The sequence below is a fragment of the Macaca nemestrina genome, chromosome 1 (genome assembly GCF_043159975.1).
Source record: "Macaca nemestrina isolate mMacNem1 chromosome 1, mMacNem.hap1, whole genome shotgun sequence".
NCBI classification, from domain to species: Eukaryota; Metazoa; Chordata; class Mammalia; order Primates; family Cercopithecidae; genus Macaca; species Macaca nemestrina.
Window position 1 is genome coordinate 60,627,757 of NC_092125.1, and position 12,582 is coordinate 60,640,338.

The 12,582-nt window shown below is 38.5% G+C and overlaps 1 protein-coding gene across 16 annotated transcripts in view; it reads left to right on the top strand.

The window, feature by feature from the left end:
• The window catches only part of LOC105484741 (protein phosphatase 1 regulatory subunit 12B), a 238,801-nt gene that overhangs the window by 201,462 nt on the left and 24,757 nt on the right, over positions 1–12,582 (top strand). For 11 of the 16 annotated variants that reach the window (XM_071078087.1, XM_011746643.3, XM_071078082.1 and 8 more), the window contains 3 exons: positions 4,085–4,101; positions 7,891–8,035; positions 9,601–9,705. In XM_071078087.1, the coding sequence (XP_070934188.1) occupies positions 4,085–4,101; positions 7,891–8,035; positions 9,601–9,705 (267 nt within the window). Of the gene's footprint in view, positions 1–4,084; positions 4,102–6,977; positions 7,199–7,890; positions 8,036–9,600; positions 9,706–12,582 lie in introns of those variants that run through there. The other 5 variants (XR_011612766.1, XR_011612769.1, XR_989183.3 and 2 more) reach the window with 3 other exon arrangements.

Genomic DNA, 12,582 nt, shown 5'->3' on the forward strand with positions numbered 1-12,582 from the left:
CTTTCAGTTACTCCTGGCAAGCAGAAGTAAGAGTGTAGGTCATCAACTTCCTAGGTGGCTGTAGGGAACACCTCCTACAGTAAGCCAATAGGGACAAAAACTGGTATGGCAATCACAAGTGTGAGCAGTGTTATCATTATCTTCCTCCATGTGCTGTCATTTGTGGAAAAATTAATCTAGGCCTCTTGAAAACCCTGTGGAATCTGCCGTTTCATATCCAGGAACCCTCTGGGCTTTTTCTGATTGCTGCTTGATAGTGCTAACCTGTTTTTTGTGTTTTTCAATTTTTAAGTGTTTGTGTTTTATGTCAGCCTCCTCAGTGAAGGTCATATGGTATACACAGCCATACTATGCAGCCATATATCTGAGAACTTTCTTGGCTTAATTGTGCTTCCAGAACATTTTAAATGAAAAGCATTAATGTCATTAAAAAAGTAAAGTAATGGAAATTATTAGCATGCATTGATTTATAGATAATGGCTAAGATTGATGCCTGGTAAAATCCTAATTTCCCTGTTTTAATGGAAAAAAAAACAAAAACAAAAACTTGTTTCGTCACCATAGAGGCAGCTACCAGAGTCTACACAGCAGAATTTAAATCTAAAGATATAGTAAAATCTTACCCAACAAATAGGATATTTACAAAGAAGAAACTAAAAAACAAACAAACAAACAAAAAAACTCAAGTGAGGTTTCACATTTCAAGAAAAAGTCAGCAAAAAAGCATGATTTAATTGTCAGAAAGTTAGGCCTCAGTCTGTGCACACCATGGAGAAATGGGCTCCTAGTTCAATAGGAGGAAGATAAAGAAGGCCCAAGGGACCAGTATGATTGTAAACAGGTCATTTTTCCATACCTAAGATGATGCGGAAAGTATATCTTTGAAGAGAGTGTCAAGAATGCTACCCCCATATGAAGGGTATAGTTTGAAGGCTGTTCTACTCAAAAACACTGAGAGAAGCTAAATGGTCTTCTAAATTATTGTTCCATTTGGTTACATGTGGACTCAATTCCCTGAACCAAAGGTACAAAGTTTTAACTTGGTACTCTAACCAGCGTCAATAGCCAATATAATATTTTATTTATTTATTTATTTTTGAGACAGAGTCTCACTCTGTCACCCAGGCTGGAGTACAGTGACGCTATCTCGGCTCACTGCAACCTCCACCTCCTGGGCTCAAGCAATTCTCCTGCCTCAGCTTCCCAAGTAGCTGGGACTACAGGCATGTGCCACCACACCCAGCTAATTTTTGTATTTTTTGTAGAGATGTGGTTTTGCCATGTTGGCCAGGCTGGTCTCAAACTCCTGACCTCAAGTGATCCACCTGCCTCAGCCTCCTAAAGTGCTGGTATTACAGGCGTGAACCATTGCACCTGGCGTAATACAATATTCTTACAATTTAAAAAATGAAAGCAGAGGAATGGTGAGGGGGAAGCTGACATTTTAAGAGTTCACTTCCTTGTAGTTACCACAGTTGATTCTTACTGTTAGAATAAGTGGTAGCTTGCCAAGGTCATATTGCTAGATGTCAGAGCAGAAATTAGAACTGAGGTCTAGCCAAGACCATCACACTTCTCAGAGCATTAGCAATTCAGTTCAGTGAGTGTTTATTGAACGCCTATCGTGTTCTGGCCCTGTAGGTACTAAAAATATAGTTAGGAATAAGATGGAATTTTAGTGAAACGTTCCCTCCATAACAATATGGTTTTTTAAAAAACGTGTGTATCTCTTCTGGGTCTTTGTTATCAGAAAAAAAAATGTGTGTTTGTGTGTGTTTCTCTAATATGATCCTCCCAAAACTCATATCTTTTAGGAGGTTTTCTTAGTTGGGGCCAGTGGGTTACCACTGTTATCTCCGTATACAGTATTGCTTCAGGTGAACTTGTTAATTACGTTCACAGTGCTCTCCTGGTTCTGTCATGCAACTTGTTCTGCTTCTTCCTCAGTGCCTCCTCTACAGGGCTCTGCACACAGTGGGTTCTTAAATACAATAAAATGTTTTGCATTTGCTGGTATGGAGTTCAGGCTCAATTATTCACAAGTATTTGACATGTCACAATAAATAGTTTTCCTGGACCATGAATTTTAATTCACCCAGATGCTAGGTCTTCTCACAAAGCTAATGAGTAGCCCATAGCCCAGGATCTCAGCTTCACTTGCATACTTCTTGTTTGTTTGTTTTGTTTTCAGATAAGGCCTCACTCTGTCACTCAGGCTCAAGTGCAGTGGCACAAACACAGCTCACTGCAGCCTTGACCTCTTGTGCTCAAGTGATCCTCCTGCCTCGCCTTTCCATGTAGCATGGATCACAGGTGCACACCACCATGCCCAGCTAACTTTTAAAAAATTATTTTGTAGAGATGCGGTCCTGCCATGTTGCCCAGACTGGTCTTGAACTTCTGGGCTCAAGTGATCCTCCTGCCTCCAAAGTGCTGGGATTACAGGTGTGAGCCTCTGCACCCAGCCCTATATATGTGTTAGTTCTTGAGAGGTGATTAAAATGTAGTTTCTTTTTTGAAAAAAGACATCAAGAAAAAAAAACTTCAGGTAAAGTTGAGAAAGTAGGCATTGATAGTGTGGGGTATACATATGAGTGCCACTAGAGATTAGATATATAAATGTGGAACAGAAAAAATGCCTGGCATTGTCCTGAATTTTAGATTTCCAACTTTCAGGATTCTCAACTCACTGTATGAGAATATACCATATACTTTTCTTAATGAGTCCTAATGATTCCCCTACCTCAAATGGGGGCATATCTCCATGTTCAAAAACCTTCATTTAGTCCAGTGGTATTTAGCCAGGGCTGTACAGCAGAATCACCTGGGTTACTTTTTAAAAATACATATAGGAAGGCTGCATTCTAGACCTACTGAAACAGAATCTCCAGTACTAAGGTTAGGATATGTACAGTTTGCAAAAGTGTGCAGGATTATTCTGATGAGTATAACCCCTGATTTAAAGACAGATTCCATGAGGAAATGTCATCATTTATCAGGGTGACTCTATTCAGTCCTCTTTAGTCACATGTGCTGTCACTGTATACTTCTCCTGGACAGCTGTAGGGTGTGGTGTGTTGGGTTGTCCTGCTATGTTGTTTGACAAACCAGTGGCTTCCAGGGACTGTTTAATGCAAAACAGTGTCATTGAGTGACTCCTCAGAAGTTCAAGAATTCATTATCCATTTTGTAGATTATTGGACCTTTGTTTCTCTTCCTCCTCTTGTCTGTCTTGAAGATTTTGTTGTTCTGTAACACTTCATAAAAGGAAATAATTAAGTTTATTTAAACCAATTGAATTTTTATTTGCCAGAGTTCTTTTAAAAAAAAAAAAAGAAGAAGAAGAAGGGATAGGAGGGTAAAGGTCATCTACAGTAAAAAGTAAATGTCAAACACAGACATAAGCACTTTTTGTTGTTTGATTTGTTTACAATGACCAAGCATACTGGTTGTATCTATAAAACTCCTTTCTTTTGAGACCTCAAGAGTACCTACTTTTTTTTGTTTTTAAACCAGCATCCTAGGGACTAGGATGGGACTTTCTCCCCTCTCCCTTACTCTTCTGCTTTCACTAGCGATCTGGGAGAAACTGAGGAAGTCTCCTGAGTTTTCATATTTGTAGTTTATTTGTAGTTGCAGTATTCACTCAGGGCAAGGTTGGGAGTTTGTGAACTGAAGGAAATTAATAGAATGAATGTTGAGATCCAGAGAGGCCAAATGTCACATAGAAAGTCAGTGATAGTCACTCCTAGAACACAAGCTTGGCTAGTTAGTTGGGTGGGGAGTTGGAGCAGTTTTTGATCATTTTACATTTTGCTAACTTCTAGTTTAAAAAGATGCTATCCCTAATACCTCAAATCTAGTGAGTCATGGCATACAAAGAAGTGTGAACTAGGGCTAAGTCACCTTTGTGTAGTCAATTTGATTGCTTTTCTTAAATGTCACCCCCATCTCCAGCTGTGAAGTTCAGCCATCTGATTTGAAAAGTGCATTTATAGATGGAAATAATACAAATCAGTCTCTTGCTAATGCTGTTTTCTTTTCTTTTTTCTTTTTTGTTTTTGTTTTTGTCTCCTTTCTCTAGCATGAAAGACTTTCTAGGTAAGAACTCTCCCTGTTATATATGCATGCTTAATACTTGTGAGTGAATGCATGTCTGATTAAACTTAGCGTTATATAGTAATTCAGTAATATTTCTCACATCCTTTCCTTCCTTTTCCTTTTCCACAGCCATCACAATAATTCAGACTTTTATTACCTCCTGCCCAAAGCAATGGAACAAGCTTTTCAATTTACCTTCCTGCTTCCAAATTCTCCTCTTTCCAGTTCACCTTGTAGACTTCTTCTAGATTAATTTTTTTAAAGCACCAGTGTACCAGGCACCATGCTAGGTATTAGAGAAACAACATGAATAAGATAGTATCCTTACCTTCAATTAGCTAACAAGCCCCTGGAGAGACAGATCATTTCAATAGAACATAATAAGTGCCCATTAGAAGTACAGACAGGTATTCTGAGCACAGAGAAGAGCAATTAACCTAACCTGATGTTCAAATTGAGGTTAGATACTGTTATTTAATAGTGCATCCAGCCAAATACCTGGTACCTAGATGGTGCTCATTAGTAGTTTGTTGAATGAACAAACTAAAGACCTGTTTTGCAATTGCTGAAAAATTTAAAAAGGATATCAAAGTTGGGGGAATGACCCTCTGCAGTTTTTCACCTAGTATCTAAAAGTACAAAACTGATCTTCTGAAAGAAGAAACTAAATAAAAAATAATACATTATGGAGTCAAAAGTTGGAATCTTTCTTTTTCTACTGTTGCTCTGATGGAGAAAGTAAGAGATTGGGAGAAGATATAGTTATGGGACCATAGAGCAAATGAGTTTCCTTATAATTTGTTTGGTATTGAGCTGGTTCTGCCTTATTAATATATTCTAAATTTTATGTATGTTCTTCCTCTGCTTGTCCTCTCACCAGGCAGCAGCTGAGGACAAGTCATTTACTTCTAACCTAGCAGAAAATTACTTAGTTTTGCAAAATTGTTGGAGAGTGGTATTTTGTTGTAGTTAATCTTTTGTGAACTCTCTTGTATTATAATAGCCATTTGTGAAAGGAAACTTTTTCCCACAGACTTCAAAATATGCTGTGCAACTACCAATTAAAACAGTGAAGCACCAGCTCAAGAATAAACAAAGAGACCTGTGGGACACAATGCATAGCCCCCCAAAAATCACATGTATAAGGTGACTTCATCTCAGTAAGGAAATAATTATTCAATAAGTGAGGAAATAATTATTCAATAAGTGATCATTGGGACAGTTAATTATCTGTTTGAGCAATTATATCTTTCCCTTCAGCAATACCAAAAACAGATAGATTTCAGTTGGATTACAATTTTTAAGAGAAAAGTGTTTTACCATAAAAGTTAGCAGAAGAGAATATTTTACAATCTTTATATAGGAAAAGCCTTTCCAAGGGTGATACCGTTACCAAAAGGGGTCCTGATTCAGACCCCAAGAGAGGGTTCTTGGATCTCATGCAAGAAAGAATTCAAGGAGAGTCCATAAAGTGAAAGCAAGTTTATTAAGAAAGTAAAGGAATAAAAGAATAGCTACTCCATAGACAGAGCAACTGGTTGCCCATTTTTATGGTTATTTCTTGTTTATATGCTAAACAAGGGGTGGATTATTCATGCCTCCCCTTTTTAGGCCATATCTTGTAACTTCGTGACTTTGCCATGGCATTTGTAAACTGTCGTGGTGTTGGTGGGAATGTAGGAGTGAGGATGACCAGAGGACACTCACGGCCATTTTGGCTTTGTGGGTTTTAGCCAGCTTCTTCACTGCAACCTGCTTTATCAGCAAGGTCTTTATGACCTGTATCTTGTGTCAACCTCCTGTCTCATCCTGTGACTTAAAATGCCTTAACCGTCTGGGAATGCAGCCCAGTAGGTCTCAGCCTCATTTTACCCAACCCCTATTCAATATGGAGTTGCTGTGGTTTGAATGTCTCTGACAATACCATAAAGATAAAAATCATCAAATTTAATAATATAAAATTGAAAATCTCTAAGTAAAAGACACTATAAACAGAGACAGAAAGTGAAGTGGGAAAAAAATATTTGCTGCCTATATTAGTTTTAAAAGCCCTACTCTATAGGAGGTTCCCCCACTACTCTAAGAAAAAGATGATTACCCTACTGAACAAAGGCTATGAATTGGCAATTCAGACACCCAAAAAAAGGAAAAATAACCAAAGATATTGATTGTTCATAATGATTTTAAAATATTAAAATTAATGACAGATATATTTCTGTCATCATAAGAAATATTTCTATCATAAGGTAACTGGACAAAGGCACTAAGGTTTATAGATAAGTCTGCTCATTTTAGCGTTGTTTATAATAGCTAAAAAATTTGAAAAATTTAAGTGTCTATCAATAGAAGATTAGTTAAATTATCTTACAGGCATGTAATGGAGAAGACTGCAGTCTTTTTTTTTTTTTAAATGAGGCAAATCTATTTTTACTTGGATGGCAAGATGTCCACAATCATAGTGGTAAGTATAGAGAGGAGGAAGAGTTAGACAACAATATATGTTATCTGAATTTATTTATAGAACTATGTATTTTAACATATTTATATGCTTGACATTCTGCAAGGATATGAACTAAACAGTTAAAAGTAGTTATTTCTTAGGCAGGATTATGAGGTGACCTTTTCACTTTCTACTTTACATACTTCAGTATTAACTTTTTCTACAACCATATATTGCTTTTATAATCAGGAAACTCAATCGAGATTTCTATTAACAAAAAAAAAAAGAAAAAAGAAAAAATGTTTTGAAGAATGTGGGACTTAGCATCTCTGTAAGTGAAAAGTGGCCACTATTGTCATTAGAAGCTAATTACTTTGCCTCTGCTTTCTCTGTGTCATCCTTATTGCTTCTCTATTTCTTCTAATACTTATTTCAGCTTCCCCACCCCCAGCTATGGCAAATAGCTACCACAGGACAGACACATCAGATGCAATTTTCACAATTGTGACTCTTCAAACCATCCCAGTTCAGGATATGGCACTCTGCAGGGCTGATTTCAGTTTCATATGTGCTGCCTTTTAATTTGGAAAGAGCAAAGTCTGAGAAAAATATAAACCAGCGTTAAGGATTTACGGTGATAGTTGTACACTTAAACAGGTAATCAGCTGAGAGATCCTTCCCTTAATGAACTTACCAATACTGGAAATAAAACCACTATCAACTCTGAGAGCTCAGTTGCTAAAATATGTAGAAATTCTAATCACAGGCACAGCAGTCTCGATGTGGAATATGGATAAGATGGTAGAAAACTAGCTGTTTGGGCACTGTGTTGGTATCCCTAAAATGTTTGGGATTCCAGCAAACCTGTAGAGCACCTTACCATGGCATACGTACCATGCCCTAGTGGCTGTTTCATTCCTATTCAACCTCCAGCTCTAAGTCCATATGTTTCTGATTCATTGACAGTTCATTGTAATCATTTTTCCAAGAGCCATTGAAATTCAAGAAATCTTTAATTTTAAAAGCACACTTTTGAGGGAAGCTGTTCAATGCTAAACTAATTTGAAAAGCTCTAAGATTTAAGTCAGCACATAGGTCCAAACCACTAATTTTTCAATAAGCTTCATTCTTGGCAAATGATGGTCAGCCTCCCTCTCCAAGCTCGTGCAGTTTAGTCCTGAGGTCTGGGAATGCTGGCAGAGAGATTGAAGGAAAGAATGTTATGAGTTGTTTCTGGCCAGGGCTCCGAAATACTTCTTAGAAAAGGCTCTAACTACCCCTGAGCATTACCTTCCCGCCACTACTTTGTTCTCAAAATCAATTTTTATCTTTAATATTATCTCCCACAGGTTGGAATCAGGAGGTAGTAATCCTACAACCAGTGATTCTTACGGTGACCGGGCTTCAGCAAGAGCCCGTCGGGAGGCCCGGGAGGCCCGTCTAGCCACCCTGACCAGTCGTGTAGAAGAAGACAGCAACAGAGATTATAAAAAAGTAGGGTCTTTATTCAATTTTCTGGTTCTTGGGTGACATGTAAACCTCTCAGCCTTCCTCCACCACACCCAGAAAAATTCCCATAGCTCTGAATAAACAGAAGAAAAGGCACTTAAGTAATAATAATTCCTTGCAGTTTTCTGGGTTTACTTCACCTCTCCAAAAAGCTAGATAAAGACCCCTTCATATATTGAGGTGTTTTGTTTTTTGTTTTTTGTTTTTTGTTTTTTTGAGACAAGGTCTCATTGTTATCCAGGCTGAAGTGCAGTGGTGCCATCATAGCTAACTGCCCTCTCAAACTCCTGGATTCATAGGGTCCTCCTACCATAGCCTCCCACGTAGCTAGAACTATAGCCATGCCACCACACACGGCTACATTTTTTATTTTTTATGGAGATTGGGTCTCACTATATTGCCCAGACTGGTCTTGAATTCCTGGCCACAAGCAATCTTCCCACCTCAGCATCCCAAAGTGCTGGGATTACAGACGTGAGCCACCATGCCCAGCCATATATTGCTTTTAGTACAGTAAGTATATAGTTAGAATCAGATATTTAGAAGTGTAGGGAAAAGTAAGAAATTAAGAATATAAAAAGGGTGAAAAACCTAACTCTGTCTCTCTGAGCCCCTGAGAATCATTTGGTAGACTGTTATTTTTAACAAACATATGCTTCTAATAAGGTCCTGTGAATATCAACTAAATACTACTTTGTGTTAGTAAAAAAAAGAAAAAATCATCATCATTGAAAAGCTCTAAGATTTAAGTCATCACTTTACAGTTTATTTCCTTTGTTCTTATAGAATAGTACCTAGCTCCAAGAGTAGACTTAAAAACTTTCCCTTTCAGGTGTTTGAGATACCAGAAAAAAATATTTTTGTAAAGAAAATATTTAGGATGGGCATGGTGGTTCATGCCTGTAATCTCAGCACATTGGGAGGGTGAGGTGGGATGATCACTTGAGCCCAGGAGTTCGAGACCAGCCTGGGCAACATAGTGAGTCCCCCATCTCTACAAAAAATAGAAAAATTAGCTGGGCATGGTGGCTCATAGTAGTCCCAGCTACTCAGGAGGCTAAGGTAGGAGGATTGCTTGAGCCTAGGAGTTCAAGGCTGCAGTGAGGGGTGATCGTGCTACTGCACTCCACCCTGGATGACAGAGCAAGACCCTGTCTCAAAAGGGAATAAAGAGTGCTTATTCTGTTAATGTTTTGTTAAACAGAACTTGACTAAAATCAATATACACAGTAGGCTGGTTCCAAAAAAAAAAATTCTGTTTCTCATTGCTCTTTTAAGCAATGAAAATGTCCCATAGGATAAAATGTAACGACTGTTTTTTCCCCCAAAGATTAACATTATTGAAGTTGGAGCATCATCATTCTCTTTCTGTTCATCACTTTGAAAAAGCAAGAGACTAGTTGGCTGAATGTACTCTGCTCCCTACTTCCTTCATCTTCTCTATCTACCATATAGTGGTGGCTTGGGGCACAGAGCCCTGGGCATTCTCGTGTGATGAAATGGTGTGAGTTCTAACATGAACCCTGATCCTCTTTTTCCCCCTCCTCTAGCTCTATGAGAGTGCTCTGACTGAAAACCAAAAACTGAAAACAAAACTTCAGGAAGCCCAGCTAGAGCTAGCAGATATAAAATCCAAGCTTGAGAAGGTGACCCAGGTAAGAGGGAAGAAGAAGAAAAAAGATGGAAACCAAGGGTTGATGTAAGGAAGCAAACTGGACTAGGGATCTAAGGGATAAGAAGCAAGATAGAGTCAAGATCGGGCCTTCTCGTGGGCGATGAGATGGAAGCTTCTTAGATTCTAATTTGATTTTAGGTTTCAATCAGTGAACTTAAAATGGAAAACTGATAATTCAGTGAACAATTCCTGATGGTCTGAATGCTAATAATTAATACTATGGATCATCATCTACTTATTTATTAGTAGAAAAGCATAAACCAGCACTACAAAGCTAGTCCTAGACAGTTCCTCTTGTCCTGTTCATTATGTTTCAGTTCAGTTTATCTACACTTCACCTCTTGGAGAGAGATAAGCAAGACACTATTAAACCTAGGGCAGAGAGGTAACAAATTAAACCTACAGAAGTAAGTGGTTTGCTTAGGCCATATAACAAATCAAGGGCAAAGGTGGCGCCACAACAGAGGATTAAGTCCCAAAGCAAAGATTCTGTAGCATATGTTATCTCCCCAAGCCATCACTCTTTTTCAGCCTACAAATAAGGAATATTAGTGGCAGAAAGACTGATAAACTATTTCCTCTCACTGCTAGGTTTGATTTAATTAGATGATGCTTTAGAGGATGCTGGAGGTAATAACCTCATCACCAGTGAAACAAACTCTGTAGCTGAAAGCTAAATCAAGCACTACCTTAGGTTATTGCTGAGTTATCAGGAAACCTATTGAGTTATTTCCCTTCTAGAATGCCTGGGGACTTAGAATTTCGAAAGCTGAACTGAAGTAAAAATGACTCTTTACCAGGAACGCTTGAAATGAAAACCAGAGGTGGCTAGTCATTCTGGCAATATGATTGACTATCCAAAAGCGAAGACTAAAATGCTAGGGTTGTACGGTACCAAATACATGGAGTTTGGAGGGCAGGGGTGTTGATTACCCTCTAAACATCCTATTGTAACCACTCTGGAATTGGATGAGCAGGAGGGTGCCAACACTTGGAAGACGGCCCTACAGAGCTGTGTAGGACTCCAGCAGGACAGCCAGGACCCTCACTTTCTGGAGAAGGGCTTGCGCAGGTGCAAAATGTGAACTGCCTGTCAGTTTAGAAGAGCCACCCCCTTTTTCCTGATTGTAGTAGCCCAACATGGCTCTACTGGGAATTTCTGAGACTTACTGCAACACAGATAGATAATAACTAGGCTTAAAGTGATTTTGTGGAATAAGAAAAGTAGGTTTCTAAATCTAAAAGAGAAAAATATACACATAGCTATAGCCCTGCCATAGGGCAGGGGGTTAGACTGAATAAATCTTAAGGTCTCTTCTCACTCCAACATTATTGAGCCAGGCAAAAAAAAAAAAAAAAAAAAAGTCTCATTCACAGTAGACCCTCAGAAGAAATCTCGGGCTAATTTTTTATTCTGAATGGCACCACATATTGGCAGTGGTTTATAAATACAGATCTTACGCTGGTTCTCATCAGTTATTACTAGGATTGTTTTACAGAAAATTAAGGAGCAGTCATGTGAGGAACCACAGGAAGAGCAGTTTCACCTGCTCCCCACTCTTCTCAGCGGAAGCTTATGACAGCATATGTCTTGACCTTTAGGGGTTCTCAGCGTTTCCACCAGCCCGTGCCTTAGAACAGTGAGCAGTCTAACAAGCTGCTGACATTGACTTGCACAGAGAGCGCTGAATGTAAAATCAACCTTTCCAGTTGCTGGGGAAAAGCATTTACTCTCCGGCCAACTGCTTTGCTGGGTGTGTCAAAATATACTTAGTTTTGCCAAATACAAGTTATTGAAATTCAGAAGAAATGGTGCTGCTACAAACCAAGTCTCTGATGTTTACCAAAAATGGAGTTGTTTCCAGGACAGTGGAGGGAGGGCTTCTCAGCCTCGCACATTTGTATGGAGACAGTTACCACATGAACATACACAATATTTCTACATAAAAGATCCACCCCAACTCTAAGGGAGTCAAAATTAAAAACAGAACAAACAAAAAAACTAGTTCTTTGTGTATATAAACCTTGAAAATCATGAAATCATCACAACTTCTACAACTCCTCAGGCTTAGGAAGAAAGACTTATGAGGATATGAACAAGCTGTAGGATAGGATCTATTTTTGCATTTTTTTATTTTCCTTCTGCTTCATAGTAGATGCAGGATAAAGGCATACAGCCATGCCCTTCCAAACAGAAGGCGAAAGCCCAGGACAGGAGCCAGAATTCTGAGTTTCACTGTTAGTTCTGGCCATTCCTTAATTTTTTTTTAAAAAAAAGAAACCTGCAAGAAGACCAGCATAATTTCTATATTTATTGTTGTCTCTGCATGACACTAAGCAAAATAAAAATAATCACCCACCAGTTATTAAATGTCTACTGAATGTAAGAAATTCGGGTGAGTTCTATGACCCTAAGGCCAAAAGGGACTTAAGGGGTTTTTTATTCCCCTTTTAAAAAAGGATCATTATCTGAGGTTATTCTGTTTTTTTTGCCATGAGGCTAAATCTTTTCAGCCCCTCTGCAAAATTTAAGTCAAAGATGATCTAAAATAAACGTTCTAAATCTTTTATTCAAATAAAATTACCTTATCTGGAAGCCCAATATATAAGACAGATAAAAGTGGACTACCTCAGTTCAAAGCAGGGCAGATGCCATGAATGGACTCCTAACAACCCCTGAAAGCCCACCCACATATGAAAACTGCTGCTCTAAAAGAAAAATGGTATCAATTCCCAAAACAGAAAGAAGAGGGGAAAGGGGATTATTTAGGCAAGTGTCATTGGCCTTAGACTTTCACCCTCAGAAGTTGCCAGCCTTTTAAAGAAAAGCCTTTTTTTAAAAAAATTTCCTCTGGAT